At 40.9% G+C, this 18,846-nt stretch overlaps 1 protein-coding gene across 1 annotated transcript in view; it reads left to right on the forward strand.

Annotated features, from left to right (window-relative positions):
- LOC135405126 (zinc finger SWIM domain-containing protein 6-like) overlaps positions 1-18,846 on the forward strand; it is a 229,463-nt gene that overhangs the window by 124,842 nt on the left and 85,775 nt on the right. The window contains exons 3-4 of the mRNA XM_064639842.1: positions 5,865-6,013; positions 6,540-6,690. Coding sequence (XP_064495912.1) covers positions 5,865-6,013; positions 6,540-6,690 — 300 coding nt within the window. The remainder of the gene's footprint in view (positions 1-5,864; positions 6,014-6,539; positions 6,691-18,846) is intronic.

Below are 18,846 nucleotides of genomic sequence, written 5' to 3' on the forward strand. Positions count from 1 at the left end.
ACCAAAATTGTTTTAAAATACATTCATAACTGCGATGGAGAAATAGAGTTTTTAAAGTAACTGCTGACAACTGTCTGTGATAAGAAAATTCCAAGGCGTGTGGGGGGAGCGGTTCTCTGGCAGAGCTGCTAAGCACGGCTGCTCTACCTTCCCTCTCCCCCCCCCGCTCAAACAACTCTGTAAACATTCTTTTATTACTTCTGTATTTTACAGATAGGTTTTTTGAGATTGTTGAGGAAGTTTTAAGGTAGACTTATTTGGTAGAATACCTAGCTCAAAAATATCTTATTCGACAGGGGCAGTTTTTGCCAGAGAAAAAAGGGAAAAATGAATAAACTCTTTCTAGCTGGAAGTTTCCACCTTTGTGGAAAGAGAGATAAAATCTAAAGATATAATACAGGAAATTGCCTAACAACAGACAGTGTTTCAAGTTTAAACTGCATCTGTCCTAGTCTCTGTGCTAAGCAGCACAGGTGTGTCCCTGTTATCAGGTGACAAGCTTAAACCAGAACTGTTGCTGCTTTGCAAGGTGTGCATCCTGGATCCCCTGGTATACTCTTATGAGCAAAACCCTAGTTTAAAACAACCTGAGTGAGTTTTACTGTGGCTTTATGTAAATTGCTAAAGTTGAAAGCTACTTTACGAGTGTTAACTTCTTAAATACATCGATGTAAGTTAAACTGTTACACCTATTTTGTTTAAATAAGATGTTTAAAGTTTTCATGCATATCCCAGAAAAATATATAAATATCAGCAAAAATTCAGAATTAGCTGCTTATAAATCCTAGCTGATCATATAGTTGCAGAGGCTGGGTGAACTGCTTAAGTTTTAAAAGGATGTGACTGTTCTCCAGTTTAATTTTTTACATTCAGAGAGACAGGAATCTGCCCTATGAATTTGTGAATCCTGTTCAAATCACAAGCCATGTGTGGCTTGATAAAAGAAAAGTAAAAGATACAAAACTATATTTAATCCAATTATGCAACTAAGACCTTATAAAAATCAGTAATCCCATCCTCTGAAAGATTTCCATATGCTGGGATTTTAAACAGCCAATTGTTTCTTCATAATGAAAGCTGCTATTTGCTTTTATTGAAGTTACAGTGACCTTCCTGAAATTCAGTGTGTTTTACTTCACAATAGGAGAGAATTGTTCTGCAGTACATGATAAAATGCTGCTCAAAATGATAAAAGCAAAGTAAAAGGAAATACAGAAGTTAGAGACCTAAAAAGATGAGTTAAAACTAAATGTGATTGTTCTAACCAATGTTATTTGAGAAGCAGGATTGAAGAATGCTCCAGGAAAAATTCAAAGAACCAAGCCATGGAACCTATCTCCAACAGGGAGGATTACACTGCAAAGAATCATCACTAGGCCTTCAGCTTCAAAGAAAAACTGCAAAATTACCCACGATACCCACTTAAAACTGACTGAACTATTAATAACAAATCTGTGAGTTTTTTTATTAAAGGTGAAGAACAACTAAAAGAAGCAGATGAACAAGAACTGAGAGTTAATTACGTCCCAGACATCGGAGACAACTTGGACTGACTTCTCACAGAAGACACTGAATTTCAAGCTGTATTAGCAGACTGTAATAGTGATTTATCTATTCATTTTTCTAGGTACCGACTATAGACAGAAATCATGTTACATTACTCATGTAACTTAGACATTGGTTTAACTTCTCCACAATTTAGGAAGTTTTGAAAAACTGTAAGGACAAGTAATGTTGTAATTTGCTGGTTTTCCAGAGCTAAAACAATTCTTGCAGGTTGGAGTTCATATCATGCTGCAGACATCCAGCATAAATCTCTAAAAGTTACAACATTATACTCAGTGTGAGGGGGCATGAACCTCTTTAACAGAATTATTTGCAATGTACTGCATGAATTCTAATAACTGTTTTGTTTTCCTTTAGTGACTACTGCTGTAAAGCTTCTCTTAATATACCTAATGTAAACGTTCAGAAATTCTTTTTCAGTATTAACACTGTTGAGTAGATGATCCCATGATAAAGTATTGTACAGGCTAATTTAATCCATATTTGATACAATATTCCTTCAGTTCAATCAAGATGCGAATTATGAGTAACTAAATTCAAGAAGTGAAATACCATTTGTATTAATTTTCAGCTCTTACAGCATGTTGCTAAAGGATGAACAAAAATATAGAATTAGATGATATGCTAATAGAATAACATAACCCTGAATTTTACACATAAATAGAGATTGCTTTATAGAGCACTTCATTCCATATGAAATTTCTAATACCCATTTTAATTAATGTTAAAAGTGGAAGTAAGGATAATTCTTCTAATGGAAAAATAGATGTTAGTGCCTTAAAGATTAAATTTCAGTAAGCTACAAACATGTCCCACCAATCTCAGGAAAAATAAGACTTTTAAGTACTGACTTTACATAAAAGAATACATATGACTTGAGCATTGCAATTTCAGAAATTTTCACTAAAATAACTGTCTCTTTTTAACTTTGTGAAGAATGTGATACAATAATATTCAACTACAGACAGAAGCTTTAACTTATACCTTTTGTTTTAACTTACAGGGACCAGCTGTAAGACTAATAGTGCAGTACTGTTTGTTGTTTGTGTAAAGGGACAAAACCTTACGTTTATACTTAAGTTACTGATGTTTAAAAACTCCTGAGATTTTTATTATTCAAACAGTTCTTTAACTCGTTGCAGTTAAATTCAAAGTTTTAAATTGTTGATTTTTTTCCTTTTTGCCCTTCTATATGTCTGCTTACTAAAAGAATAATGAGTATCAAGACTATGTTGTCTCCACAGTGAACTGACTTAAACACGTATGCAAATAAGCCCACGGGACAAGTGGAACTAAAAATAAGATCAAGTAGCGTATATAACGCATGATGTGTAATTTCTCTTGATGTTCCTTGATCATCTCCTTTAGAATGCTCTGTATGTAATACTGTCTTCTTAACTTTGACTTTACTGGGAGTTAGTACCCAAAATGAAATAGCATCAATAACAAATAATGGTTATAACAGTGGAACTTGGGTTGTGAAACAAATTGGGTGCATTTTGGTTGGAAATTGAAGGTGTATGGGCATTACTTTCTTATATTCTTTTAACTCAAATGACATTGTTTTTATTGTGCTGCGTAGAAAAATCAAATTACTGCAAGATACAGATATGCAGAGATTCCTAACTCACTCATAGGACAAATTATTGTCAAGAAAATATTTTACACATCAAATAAACATTTTAAAATATAAAAAGGGGGGAAAGAGACCATGCAGGTGCATAAACAGATGCTAAATCGGAGTAGATCTCATTTGAATTTGTTAGACCTTATATTCCTTGTATGTATTCCTTTTCAAGCCAGGTACAGTTGTTAGACGTGACTGCCAAAGATGACAAACTGAGAAGTACACAGCCAATAACTACTTAAAATGTAAAGTGTGTAATTAAAATGTAAAAGTATAACAGAAATTCCAGCTATGTGTGAGTGAAGAGTGACTGAGGTGGCCACCAATGAATGACTGAAGAGAGATTGTGTGAGAGAGACTGTGTAGATATATGTGTTACAATATATGTGTGTGCAAACTTAACAATACTTTTGTATTGGAGTGTTGACACTTTGGGGGAATGTATTACATGGATCTCTTGGACTGTAGTGAATCCTTTGTTTTGAATGGTAGACAAGCTCTCTGGATTCTTTCTTAGTGGGATGTTGTTGTCTATCCTTATTGTAGAATGCTGTGTTTCTTTTTAGCTTTGGATCAGGGGTTGCCAATGCTGGTGCCTTGCTTGATCAGCCTGTTGCAAAGGGCCCTGCAACAGACTGTCAAAGCCATCTTTGCGGCATAAAATAAAAAAAGAGGGGGAATTGTCGGGGTTGACAGAGAACCTGTCAGCAGCCTGGCAATTAGTGATGAGGAATTTAAACAACTTTTAGGAAATATTTACTGTAATGCCGGACGGAACAAACGTAATGCAGCCCAGACCAAAGGTCACCAATCAAAATGTGTATAGTGTCACCAATAGCATGTCACAGCATGGGCAGGGTCTTCAGTGTCACCAATAAGAGTGTGTGCAGTGTCTACAGTTTTTTATGCTTGAGACTTTTGACCAATTGTGTTGTGGCACAATAGTGTACAAAGAGTATAAAAGAAACACTCGAGAGCAATAAACAACTTCCTGATCACCTTACACCTGGACTACGTCTGATATCTGTGTCGTCTTGGCCCTTCCGACATTAACGACGACACACATATATCACACAGATAGGTCAACTTGAATACACAAACTACAATTCTCACAGCTAATAGGTAGATTTTAGCTGGACTTTCTCTGGACTTTCTCAGTCCTACTTTCTCACAACATTTCTGTGCACCTGTCCCTGTTTTCCTTTGATGTTTATATTTTTCTCAGTCACTCTGTTCAAAACAAGTCCTTGTTCTCATGAGACAGTGTTCCCCATTCCCACGGGACAGCTCTTCTCCTGCTGCTCTTCTGCTCTCTCAGGATGCATCAGTACGTTGTCAGGACCAGGGCCTCCATTTTCAGCCAGTTTCTCATTCCATACCAGGGGGCCCGGCCCAGCCGAGATTCCCCACATAAAGGCTTAAATCAATAGAATCAGTGTTTCTGTACATCTGAAGAGTTGTAGCAATCTTTGCTTTTCATGTTCTCAGGACTTCTTTGAAAGCAAGTTTTTACAAATCTGACCATGTAACTTTTCTTCCCTGCCAGTAGCCTTCTTTTAGTATTGGCTACGACGGTAACATGATCTGGGATTTAAAAGTGATAGATTGTGTTATGCAATTCTACTTCTAACATCTTCTCAAAACCTAACATAGAGATTACACAGTTGGGACAAGCCCAAAAACAAAATGTCAAGTAAATTTAAGTCTTGGGCATGCTTAAAATGCTTTACATCTGAGTATGGTGATGCAATACCATGAGATGTTTCCCTGACAGTCTAGATGAGTGCTTTTCAACCTTTTCAGTTAGAATACCTTTTAAAAAATATCCAGAAAAGGTACAGGCTTCTTCAGAAATGTGTAGATTGTTAGATACTGCAAGAACTGTTTTTATTTTTGTCAGCCTTTAGAAAAGGCCACAAGTGGAAAATCACTGATCTCAACTGCAAAATTTTAGTTAGAGCAACCTGTGGCCAAAGCACTTCCTGATGTAAATCCAGTCACTTCAGTTGGCACTAGGCTAATTCAGGTAGAGTTGCTCTATGCCGATGACATTGCCTATGTAAAAATGCTCCTTCAGAAGCACCACAATGTTACACAGCTGTAACTTATTTATTATGTTAATGCCTTTAGTACTTAAAGACTGGATTTGTTTGGGGATTATTTTTTATTCTTTATTCTTTGTTTAGCTTTGCAAAGCCATCACAGCTCAAAGGCACTGAAGTGATGATTTTTCTCATGTTCATCAACAGCAGGGCTCATTAGCAGTAACTTAAACCTGAGCAAGATTGCCGAAGGTACAGAAATTACATAGGTGTTCTGGGGAGAAAGGTTTTAACATTGCAGTTGTTGAAATATTATGTAAAGTGTAATTTTTTTTGTAAAAGCATTCTAGAATAACTGCTGAGGCAGGAGGAAAAAAAACTCACCTTGATTTTAATTTTTTATTATAAATACTGTTTATTTAAATACTTTTTCATAATCTGTCATTTCTAAGTGTTTAAGACTACTGAGGAGAAATTTAGGTCTATTTTAAAGAACTTTAGATTAAAGTCAAAACACCCAAAATGGGCCAATACAAAAATCCAAAAACCTTTGCAGTACTCCTTTCCCCTGGACTCACAAACCTCTTGTTTATATAGAACATAACGATTTATCTTCTTGCTGTTTCCAGGTGCTCCTGACCCAACAGCAGGTGCTAGCATAGATGATGAAAACTGCTGGCATTTGGATGAGGAACAGGTCCAAGAACAGGTTAAACTCTTCCTCTCCCAGGGTGGATACCATGGATCAGGGAAGCAGCTCAATTTGCTTTTTGCAAAGGTATGATGAGTACTCAAATTTCCCTCTTTTCTCCCCCCACTCCCCCATCCATTCTGTACTTGTTCAGGTCTTACTCAAAGTCCTGTTGTTTTAAAACAAGACAAAGCCCTGGGAACATGATGGCAAGTTAATAATGCAATGGAACACAATCTGGTGTGTCTTGAGATTAGTTTAAATGAAATGAAGTAACATTTCAACTGTCTGCAGTGTTGCTGTTCTCTTCCTTCCTACCCTCAAAATGTTGGAGAAACCTGTAAAAATTATGAGTTTGTAGCAGCTTGCATAATACACCCATGGATTACTTGTGGAAAGAGTATGTTTGCAGAATTGCAATGGGATACTGAAACTAAAAATTATTAAAATTGGGAAGGCAGACAATTTTTTTCTACTTAAAAATTTCAAATCATATATATAAGTTATATTTCTTATTCAACAGAGATGGAATGTTTATCACTGCAGCATATTGTCTATATTGTGGTTTGTTTTGGGTTTTTTTCAAGTTTGTATTAAAAGACTCATTTCCTAGGTGCGAGAGATGCTAAAGATGAGAGATTCAAATGGAGCTCGCATGTTGACGTTGATAACAGAACAGTTCATGGCTGACCCTCGTCTGTCGCTTTGGACACAACAAGGAACTGCAATGACTGACAAGTATAGGCAGCTCTGGGATGAACTGGGTAAATGACTTCAAAATCATTTAGGTGTTCATGTGTATAATGAAGAAACAATGACACATTTGGGATGTAAACTTTATTGTGGTACTAGGTAAAGCAAGTTAGTGTTTTCTTCAGGTTTGTTTGTTCAGTTAAGGTTGGGTGAAATTGAATTTCTGATCTACTATATGAGAAAATTAGAGTTGGAGGAAAGCATGATATGAAACAAGTATGATTGCAACAGGTTGTAAGTACCTGAGGATCTATAAAAAGAATGAAGCAAAAAGTGGAAATGTAGCTACACAACTGAGGGTAAGTATAGAAACCACTAGAGCTAAACTGGAAAGTTTAAGGAAGAAATCGATTCACAACCAGAGAGAAGTAGAAGGCAAAAAGAAAAGATTCATTAAGAGTATGAGAAGATAGCAACAAAGGAAAGCAGAATTCCATTGCTGAGTAGTAAACGAGATCAAGTAACAGAGGGCTATAACAATTAACACTGCTTTGCAGGAAAGGTCAGTTGTGACCAGATATGACTTGTACAATGGAGAGAAGAACACAGGCTGAAACGGGAAAGGAATTATTTAAATTGGTAAAGTCAGAAGACTTGTATTAAAGTGTTCAAGAAACTCACTGAGACAGTTTTGAGCTGCTGCTTCAGAAGTTCTCAAAATCTATAGGAATTTGTGTTAGGGAGGGGAAGTTAAAAACAACTTGAAGGTAAATGTCACCAATATTTTAAAGGTGGGTAGGTGAGTGGAAAGAATAAAATAAGTAACCAGCATTGTTTTCCTAAATGTAAGGTACTGGAACAAACCACTAACCAGTTGGTATGTAAGCATATAGAAGATAACAGCGATAAAAGACAACCTGAATTATTTTAAAAACAGTAGTAAGTCTAATTTGTTTCCCTAAAAGATAATTCACTGAGTGTATAAGTGAAGGAATTAATGTGTATATCTTAGCTGCAGTAAGGTTTTGGATGCTGTCTTGGAGGCTTTCTCAAAGCAAATTGAAGAGATGCAGCCTAAATGGAATTGCCTTGTGATTCATGGATTTTGGAGTAGTTACCTGTGCTGTCATTCAATCTGGAAAGACACTCCAAGTCTAGATTTACAGGAGTCTGTCTTGAGATGTGTTCTGGTCAATATTGCTATTCCTGACTTATGTGGCATGGAATATTAAAATAAATATATATACATATAAAATCAAATCAACAAAAAACAAACAAAACCCCAAAACCAAACAACCTAACCAAAAAACAAACAACTCAAAACTTACTGAAGACATCCCTTGGGACAATATGTAAACACTATGGAGAACAAAGCCAAAACCCATAATGCTCTTGGTATATTTTAAAGGTCCAAAATCAAGCTAAATATTGCATTAAGGGTATAGAAATTTAGCAGAAACTAAAGCCCTTTGATTCCAGCTGGTCCTCAGAGATCAGAGGGACTGGGTGCAGCTGGGGCTAATTTCTGATTAGAACCACTACAATTCCTTGTCAATTTAATTCCTTCAGTCCTGCATGAGTTGCATTAAGCCAATGCTTAGATTTGACCAGCAAAATTATATAACATCATTCAATTCTGGAATGCCATCAACTGGGGTGTGAAAATTGATTCCAGTACCCACCCCACCACAGTTCCAGCTGTCAGGTGTTGCCATTGGTTTTCTGATTCCCTTTTGATTTGTCCCCACAGAGCCAGTGAAAGAGGTTGCTTCCTCCAAAGGGAGCAAAGTGTTAATAGTCCCAGTGTGTGTTGGTGTTGCCAGCCCTCTATTAATAAGTCAGTAGACCGTGTTCCATCACTGCTAACCCATACAGTGTGCCCCATGAGGGTATACTTCGTTCTGAACAAATTATGTCAGGCTCAGTATCATTGTTAGTCAAATGAGACCAAGTGTGATATAGTTTCAACAAATATAACCTAATCTGAGAGCTCGAGATGCTGGACCCAATCTCTGAATTTCAGTTTCATTGGAGTTGCAATTGTAAACTCTGGTACAATTCCAATTATGATATTTCGGGCTGTTTGAACAAGAAACATTAAAATCTGTGTCCAGAACATCAGCCTGTATGGGGTCGTCTGGTAATCCAATCATTCCTTCCCAATCAATGCATCAGTTGGTAGGTTGCATATTGTCATGGTTTGAGATAGCCCCAAAATCCAATTCCCTAACTCCATCCCCCCTCCCACACCTCAACCTAATGTGAGATGGGTTTTTCCAGACAAAACACACCAGACTCAGAGTGGGGGAAAGGGAATATATTACAATGACTGTACAAATAAATATAACATCACATTATACACATGATCACAACTATCTCTACCATGACATATGTATTTACAATGATCAGATCTCTTCTCCCCTCCAAATAAAAGTCCAGGAGGGAAAGAAGGACAGATCCCTTCCAGTCTTTAAGCAGCAGGATCTTCTATGGCAGCAGGTTTCTTTCTGTCTTCTCCACATGCAGCAGCTGACAACTGGCTTTCTGCCAGCACCCACGAGGGAGATATCCAAGTCTCTCTCTCTCGGCCCCATCGCCTCCAACCGAGGGGTCTTCCGTGGGCTTCGTAACCCCAGACAAGGTCGTATCACCACGTCATATCACGAAGACACGGGGGGGGTCTTCGTGACGGTCTGGTATCTGGTATCTCCAGGAGACTCAGCTCCTTCTTGCAGGGCCTCTGTGCCCTGTCTCTCAGGCTGCCACCGTGGCAGCAGTGCAAGGGGGGGGTGGAACCAAGGTCAACTCCCCCCGCATTCCATCTGGTCGTCCCGGTCCAGCTCCGGGACGCTTTGAGCTTCTCAGCTCCTCTCTCTCTCCGGTGCTGCATGTCTAAAACTCTTCTCCTAAATAGGAGTCCATGTCCCTCTTTTCTAAGAGGAGTCTCAAAGGAGTTTTGGGGGGCTGGTACAGTCTTACCCCAAACTCTATCTCTCAGCTGCTCTCTTTTTTCCCGGCTCTCCTTCCAGGAGTCTTCTCTGCGGTGCTGCATGTTGTTTCTGCTGCTCCTCCAGTTCAGGTCTTATCTCTGGCTCTCTGCCACCGTTTCTCTGGTCAGTGTCGGCTGCTGTTCTGTGCCCATGGAGAAAACATCTCCCAGCATAACTACAGGCACCTAGCCCAGCTTTATGCTGTTCCAGGTCCCTGCAGCCCCCAGCCAGGGGCTGGGAGGCCCCAGAGGGCCCAAGGGGCTTAGAGCCCCTTCCTCGTGGCTCACAACATGGCCACCTCTTCTCAACAACAACCAAACTACAACTCTTCCGTTCTGGTTGTGATATGTTTACATTTCTGCAGGAGCGCCCATTGGGCAAAACTTCAAAACTTCCAAGGGTTACCACCCCTTGGGGTCTACCACTTCTCTTAGCCTCTGGGGAAAACAAAGTCCAAACCACTACACATATAATGCAGTCACTGCATTGTGGCCCTCCCCACACCCTTGGAATATGCATTTCCCATAGTGTATCAGTACGTGTATCCTCAGGAGGAAGATAAATTGTCTCAGTTGTGTCACTATTAGTCTCGAATTTCAATGATGGCTTAGTGATGTTACAGTTCCATATAGTTGTATTATTGTTGGCCCACTTTAAAACATTTTTTCCTTCCTCAGTTTGCCAAGTCAGATTTGTGTGGTTTTTCCACATAACCTCACAAGTTTTGGTCAAATTCATAGTGAATATTCCCCAAGTTACTGGTGAGTTGGCAGATGGAGGAAAAGGTAAACGTGGTGATTTGACTAACATTATGCGTACATCCAAAAGCTTGGATTTACTGCAACATAAGATTTGAAGTGATACCTGAACTTCTGTCTATTGACAGTAAGAATAATAAACAGTATTTTACCTGCATTATGATAAGAATTTCAGTTTCCAAATTATCACAAAACCAAAGAGTATAAGTACCAACACCAAAACCACCACTAGTCCTTGCAGGCACTCTAGCTCTGTATATGACAGTGCTTCATTCCACATGCAGTTCATCCTGTTAAGACAAAAAGTGGACAAATGCTCGATCTTATTGTTAACTGGCAATGTTAGGTTGAATTGCCACCTGGTATCACTCATACCAGAAGGCTCACAAGCCTTCTCAAGATACAAGTATCTTACTTCAGCATCACTGAAAGAGTGGGAGCTAAACTCCAGTGGTCTTTCTGGACCTTGTGGCCCCTTTTGCCAAAGGTTACAATGACAGCTTGTTACGACCCACCCCAGAAAAAGGGGAGTGGGGGTAACCCAGGTTTTTATCAATAACTCCCTTGGGGTGGATTAGAGTGAAAAGACACTGAATAATCGGTGTCTGAAGACATATATTGGTAAGGTTTATTTTAACAATTTTGTATCAACAGGTTTGCTAGCATTTTGAGTGTTGTCATATAACAAGGTGGCATAGAGATAACCTTGGGGGGGGGGGGAGAAAATGCATAGGGGAGAGAAAGACAGGATAAGAGTAAGGGAGAGTAAGGAAAAAGAAAAGCTGAGAGTGGACAAAACGTATATAGTCACCGCCCAGAGGGTCCAGTGATGACACTTGGTAGTTGCCACTTCCATGTCTGTCAGTTGAAGTGGTGGCCTTGATCTGCTGGGGGTGAAGGAGGGAAGCCCCCACACGCCAAGAAGTTATGAGTTATTATATCCATGGTTAGTGTCACGGGCCATGCCTCAAGCCTCCAAACTCTCCCTGGGCCCTGCGCAAGAGTTTCTGTATCTGGTCTGGTTCCTGCCTTTTTTGATTGGCACGGGGGGGATGGGCTTTGATGGGCCATCAGAGGTCCTGCCTTTTCAGGGCTTGACACCTTCAATTGCCCATCAGAGGTATAATGCAATAGTCAGGCTCTTTACTGGAGGGAGGGATGGGCCCAACTGTCCATCCGAGGTATAATGCAAAAGTCAAAAGCCTGCAAGAGTCTCCTAGAATGCATAAATCATCAACCATTTCAGTCTCTGACAGAGCTGTGCTCACTGAACCTCCATTCTACATGGATAGGGTCAGTCAGGTGTATAGGGCTAAGCTGTTGGAACAGCCTCAGTTCTCTTATTAACAATTTTAATGCATTTGGGTGCTGTTCCATCCATTCCCACAATTTTCCTTTTCTGAGCAGATTGTATAAGGGATGGGCAATAATAGAAAATCCAGGAATATGTTTATGCCAGTAGCCTAAAGTTCCCAGAACTTCCTATAACTTCTTTACACTAGATGGGTTCTGCCTGTACTCCATTTTTTCCAGGGTGTCCAAAGGAACAGAAGCAACTCCTTTAATCCACCAGACTCCTAAGAATTTAACTTCTTGTGCCAGTCCTTGGCGTTTTGATTCCATAACTTCCAATCTCAATTCAATTAGTGTTTCACGAATGTTTTTCATTGTGTCTCTTATACTTTCTTGATCATCTCCCCCATCAGTTTGTCATCAATATATTGATATAATGTAATGTCAGGTGGAATAGGAATCATAGAATCATAGAATCAGCTGGGTTGGAAGGGACCTCCGAGATCATCAAGTCCAACCCTTGATCCACTACCTCTGCGGTTACTAGACCACGGCACTAAGTGCCACATCCAGTCTCTTTTTAAAAATCCCCAGGAATCTCTACTAAGACCTTAGCTAAGGCATTGTGAGAAATAATGAGAGAATGTTTATATCCTTGTGGAAGACTATTTTAAAAGTGTATTGGATCCCACTCCATGTAAAGGCAAACTGTGCTTTATCCTGTTCAAGGAGGGGAATCATGAAAAACATGTCCTTGACATTTAGGGCAGCCATCCAAGCATGAGCAGCCCCCCCCCTCCCCCATCAGTGTCACTGTCTCAGCAATGTTTGGAACTGCAGCAGTTAAAGGTGCAGTATTAACAGTTAACTGTCAATATACTGTGAAACGCCCATGCCCGGTTGGTTTCTTTACTGGCCACACCAGTGAATTATAAGGCAAATGAGTCCTTTCAATGATGCCTCTTTTTTCCAAAACCATCACCACCTCATCAGTCCCTATAAGTGATGCTGTTGGCAGAGAGTACTGTTTTACATTAGTAATTTTAGAAAGCAACAATGGTATTGATGCCTCTAATAGACTGATAAAATTTTCAGAGCCTGAATCATCCCACATTCTTTCAGATTCTATTTGTATCCCCAGAAACCCAGTGCTTTCCACTGAGAAACTCCACAGAGTTCCATCTGGGAGTTTCCAGGTTTGCCCATAAAGTAAATCAATTCCTAAAAGTTTTGTTTGGGTGGACCCCACAACACTTCAACCTTAGTAAATTGTTTTTCCCCCAGGAGCCAGATGGAAATTTTTGCTGTGGGACATTCCTTTATTATACCATCAATTCCAGTAAATTTAAGTTTATGGTCACTGGGTATAATTCCCAAAATATTTGCTGTTTCCTTTGTAATTACCACCATTCAGGTCCCTGTGTCAATTAGAAATTCAACCATAATTTTTTAAGATCTGACTGGAATATCAATAGAAGGTTCAGGGTATTTTCCTTGGAGCCACTGTACTGCTAATATCATCAAGCAGGCTCAGGAGCTTTAACAACAGTTATCTGACCCATCCCATCCAGTATCCATAATTCACTATTTCCTGAACAGATTTACTCCAGGTAGCTAAACACATCATCTGCCCCTGGCCCCCCAGATGCCCAGGAACCGTGGTATTTAGGACATGAACCTCCTGCATTCCATCCTGAAATTTTGCTACAAAAGTATTGAGACTGTCCGGAAGACCTCGAATAAGAGGGATTAATCTGGCTGGATCAATAGGGGCTAACATGGGAGACCTTCTAAGCCTATCCCTCTCATACATAGCTTGTATACAAGCTGCTTTCTGCACAGAAGCCATGAGATCAGAGAATCCAGTAGTTTTAATAACCAGTAGATCTCCCCTATCCTGCTGTAGTGGGTTGACCCTGGTCAGATGCCAGGTACCCACTAAAACCACTCTCTCACCCTCCCTCTGCAACTGGACAGAGAGAGAAAAAAAAAACAACTAAGGATTCATGAGCTGAGATAAGAGCTGGGAGAGGTCACACTGATTACCTTGTTGCCCGTGTATTTTGGTGCTGAAAAAATCTCCAGGAGCAGTTAATTAGGTGTGAGATAAGAAAGGGTTTATTTGCCAAGGCAGTAGATGGTATACGACTCACGCCTGCTGCCTTCCTTGGAGGTTACATTTTATAATACCATCCATCCGATCCCAGATGTGCCCACCCTGTGGCCTTTCCTCTGGTCCGCCCCGGGTCTACCTCCTTGAAATGGGTCTGGGGTGTATTTTGGGACCCCTCCTTCCTCCCATCTTCAGCATCATCAGGGCACAAAGGGTACAGAGTTACCTAATTCCTGACCTATTCTGTGGTTTAGGCCCAGATATGCTGTTCTGTCAACCATCTAGGCCTTGCCTTGACAAAAGACTAAACATTTCTATTAGATTTGGGGCTATGAGTGATATAGGGAGGAAAGAATGGGGTAAGAGGGTTAAGGAATGTATAAACAAGGGTGCTAGAGAGAGGGAAAGGAACAAGGGACAAAAGGGAGGGGGGAGGTTGCTGTTTTTAAAATCTACTTCCACTACTTATAAAACTTACAATTCTTACAAATATTAGAAAAATAAAAAAAAACATTAGGGTCTTAAGGCATCAACCTGCACTGGCAAAACAGACTCAAAGTGGGGATATTATTTAAATTTATTATTAACAGGATAGGAGCCAAAGAGTGAGAAATAAAACAGTCTTAAAAACACCTTCCCCCACCCCTCCTTCCTTCCATGTTCTCCCTCCTCCCCCCCAGAGGTGCAGGGGGATGGGGAATGGGGGTTATGGTCAGTTGTTGTTTCTGGTCAGTTGTCGTTTCTGCTGCTGCTCAGGGAGAGGAGTCCTTCCTCTGCTCCTGTGGGATCCCTCCCACGGGAGACAGTCCTTGATGGACCTCTCTGGTGTGAGTCCATCCCTCGGGCAGCAGTTCTTCCCAAACTGCTGTCCCATGGGTCACTCCTCCATGGGGTGCAGTTCTTCATGAATGAGCTGTACCGATGTGGGTCCCCGACAGGGTCCACAAGTCTTACCCGGGAAAAACCTGCTCCAGCGTGGGCTTCCCTCTCCACGGGCTGCAGGTCTCCGGCAGGACCCTGTTCCATCTTGGGCCTCCCATGGGTTCACAGCCTCCTTCATGCATCCACCTGCTCCAGCATGGGTTTCTCGATGGGCTGCAGATGGGTCTCTGCACCCCGATGGTCCTCCATGGGCTGCAGGGTGACAGCCTGCTCCACCATGGACTTCACCATGGGCTGCAGGGGAACCTCAGCTCCAGTGCCCGGATCACCTCCTCCCCCTCCTTCTGCACTGACCTTGGTGTCTACATTGTTGTTCCCATGTTCTCACTCCACTCTTCCCCGGATGGAATTCTTTCTGCACAACAACCTTCTATTCTTAAATATGTTATAACAGAGGCATTACTATTACTCCTAATTGGCTCAGCCTTGGCCAGCAGCAGGAAGTCTGTCCTGGAGCTGGCTGGCATTGGCTCCACAGGACAGGGGAAGCTTCTAGCAGTTTCTAACAGAAGCCACCCCTGTAGCCCGCCCGCTACCAAAACCCAGCCACAGAAACCCACTACACCTGCACATCTATTTCTCCTGCCCAGTATACCACCCGTGCAGTTAAAGGATAATCATCATCTCCAGGAGTGGTGGTTAAAAACACTCCCAGACCCCAATAGCCTCCCACTTCTTTCTCAATAAAATCCAACCCCCCTGGTCAGAGAGATTCACTGCACATATTCCATCTTGGAGAAGGTGTTTGGCTCATTAACAGTTATATTCTTTTCTTTCACATATTTTCCCCATTTTTCTGCTGCAGTCAATTCAGTTTTCAAATTTCCAGTTTCTACCATGAGGGAATCTATGCAAATTTTCATTTTTTTTCTCTAGTTCCTTTTTCAAAGGCCAATAATGCTTTTAGCTCATTGTTTTCAGACCGAATCACTGAATATTCCACACTTGAAATTTTTTGGGAAGGCAAGGATTCTTTAGCCTTATATTGTGCATAGGATAGACAAGCACCTAATACAGCACAGATAATTCCTTTCCCATTTCCAGCTTTTAGTTTCTGTTCTGTTAGACATTGCTCAATACACATTTTTATCATAACTTTCCAAAACCTTTATCCCAGTCTTTCCCAGTTTGTGAAGGTGCACACATATTTCTGTAGCAGTTTATCTATGGCAATCCTGCCAACTACACAGATTTTCTGTTGCATTTAAGGGTATAAAAATTTGGCAGAAAATAACCCCCCTTGCACTCCAGCTGGTCCTCAGAGATCAGAGGGCCTGGATGCGGTTGGACTTAATTCCTGATTATAACCAATTTGGCACTACAAGTCTGGACAAGTTCAATAAGAAGAACTTTCACGAGCACAGATATACAAATAGTGGGATTTACCAATCCAGTACTGTAAGTCTGGTCACTTCTGGGCTGTCTGACCCTTGCTAAGCAGGTCTAGGCAGCCACTCCCTTAGCTTTTCTAATTCAGTTTTATTTATTTGAACTACCTTTCCTCCTATAACCAGTCTTACTTGCTTCTATTATTCACTAGATCTGCAAAACTCCTGGGGCAGTGTTTCTCATTGTAGGTGTCTCTGGTCAGTGTGCATTTGCCTTGTATAAAGTAGTCTAATACTGTTCTAAATTAGAGATACAGGTTGCAGGATTCCATTTAGAGTTTAAATATAAATACATGATGGAACTGGTTTTCTAAGGGTTTTATGAAGGAGATGGTAAAAAATTCAAAAGAAGCCCTTTCCTCTTTGTTTTCCCACTTCCTATTCTGTGAGTGATTTTGCAAATATAGGTGACATCAGTATAGTTACCTGTTCCTACTAATAAAGACAAATGAGATAATAATCAATAGACTGTAGATAACAAATTTTGAAGCTGTTAAAAAGAAACTTGTTTGTGCAAGGCAACACTAGTTCATGAAATTCATCATCAGGTGGTGTTGCATTAAGGGTATAGGAATTTAGCAGTAAATAAATCCCCTTGCATGCCAGCTGGTCCTCAGAGATCAGAGGGGCTGGGTGCAACTGGGCTTAATTTCTGATTAGAACCAATTCAACACTATGTCTGGTTAAGTTCAAGAGAAACTTGCACAAGCACAGATGCACAAGTAATGCAATTTACCAATCCAGTGCTATAGGTCTAGTCACATTCAATAAGGACTTGCGCGATCCAGATTCACAGATAGCACAGTTTATTGAAGCAATGGGAAAGCAGGTTCAGGATTGCTGGTGATAAATGCACTAACTACAGAGTGTTAATAGGTGTCGCTACAGAAAGTATAGGAACAGCGATCTAATAGTGAGATAGATAGATAGATAGATAGATAGATAGATAGATAGATAGATAGATAGATAGAAATGAATATTCCTGGGTCTGCTCCAATGCAGTTCACAGAATCACAGAATCAATTAGGTTGGAAAAGACATCCAAGATCATTGAGTCCAACCTTTGACTGATCTCTACGTTGTCAACTAGACCATAGCACTAAGTGCCACGTCCAGTCATTTCTTAAACACCTCCAGGGATGGCGATTCCACCAGCACACTGGGCAGCCCGTTCCAATGCTTAACCACACTTTCCATGAAGAAATTCCTCCTGATGTCCAACCTGAACCTCCTCTGGCAACAGTCATTCCTTGTTGTCCTATTGCTGGCTGCCTGGAAGAGACTGACCCCCACCTGGCTACAACCTCCTTTCAGGTAGTTGTAGAGAGTGAGAAGGTCACCCCTGAGCCTCCTTTTCTCCAGGCTAAACACACCCAGCTCCCTCAGCTGCTCCTCATAGGACTTACTCTCTAGACCCTACACCAGCTTTGTTGCCCTCCTCTGGACACACTCCAGCACCTAAATGTCTGTCTTGTAGTGACGGGCCCAGAACTGGACACAGGATTTGAGGTGCAGCCTAACCAGTGCCAAGTACAGGGGAAAAAATCACTTCCCTATCCTGCTGGCCACACTATTTTTGATACAAGCCAGGATGCCATTGGCCTTCTTGGCCACCTGGGCACACTGCTGACTCATGTTCAGCCATCTGTTGACCAGCACCTCCAGGTCCTTTCCCACTGGGCTGCTTTCTACCTACTCTTCCCTCAACCTGTAGCACTGCATGGGGTTATTGTGGCTGAAGTGTAGGACTCAGCACTCAGTCTTGTTGAACCTCATGCCATTGGTCTCAGTCCATCAATTCAGCCTGTCCAGATCCCTCTGCAGAGCCTTCCTACTGTCCAGCAGATCTACACTCCAACCCAACTTGGTGTCATTCACGAATTTGCTAATGGTAGCCTTGATCCCCTGTTGGAGGCACAATTCCAGTTGGAGGCACAAAGCTCACCTAAAGGCATGCCTTTAGGAGAGGAGGAGAGACACAGTCCATCGACCAATCCCAAGCAGACAGAGGTGTTTTCCCCCTCCAACACTTTCTTCCCCAAAGCCACCCTTTTATACTATAAATTTTTGGCCCATCCCAATGGGATGGAACAACTGAATGTTATAGGTGATGTTTGGTGACTTTGGTCATACATGTATTACGTCTCATGCTCTTCCTCATTTTCATTCCAAGTGGTGTGAAAGATAATATGTAAATGGGGCTTAATGAGAGTCTCAGTTACTTTTGGTCAGAATTTATAGTTGACAAAAGAGGTGCAATAAACACTTTTGTCCTCCTCCATGTGCTGAGACATCAGTAAAGGCTCTTTGACCTTCATCAGAGAGGGTCTTTGCATGGATCCTTATCTTCTTAACAGACCAGATTTACAATAAGGCTTGTTTTTCACAGTGAAGGGGGAGTGAGGCTAATGGCTGGTACAGAGACACGGGTGCTCTTCTCTGCCTCACTGAAACAGCATTGGGCCATGAGGCCTCCACTTCACTAGATATAACCTGTTTAGCATAAATTATGTTCATTCAAAATGAAGCATTAGACTAATAAAGCACTGGTTGTCTGTAGTTTATATAATAGAATTTTGTGATGGAAAGCCTAATATCAGAGCAGGCAAAGCTCTGTCAGAGAGTGTAGATATAATTACTTCACCTTCAAGCATACTAATCCTCTTAGTATGTAATTTTTATGATACCTCGGCTTGATGGAGAATAATGCTTTCCGCCAAGTTGGACATGTACACAGCAAAAT

The sequence above is a fragment of the Pseudopipra pipra genome, chromosome W (assembly GCF_036250125.1).
Source record: "Pseudopipra pipra isolate bDixPip1 chromosome W, bDixPip1.hap1, whole genome shotgun sequence".
Classification (NCBI taxonomy): Eukaryota; Metazoa; Chordata; class Aves; order Passeriformes; family Pipridae; genus Pseudopipra; species Pseudopipra pipra.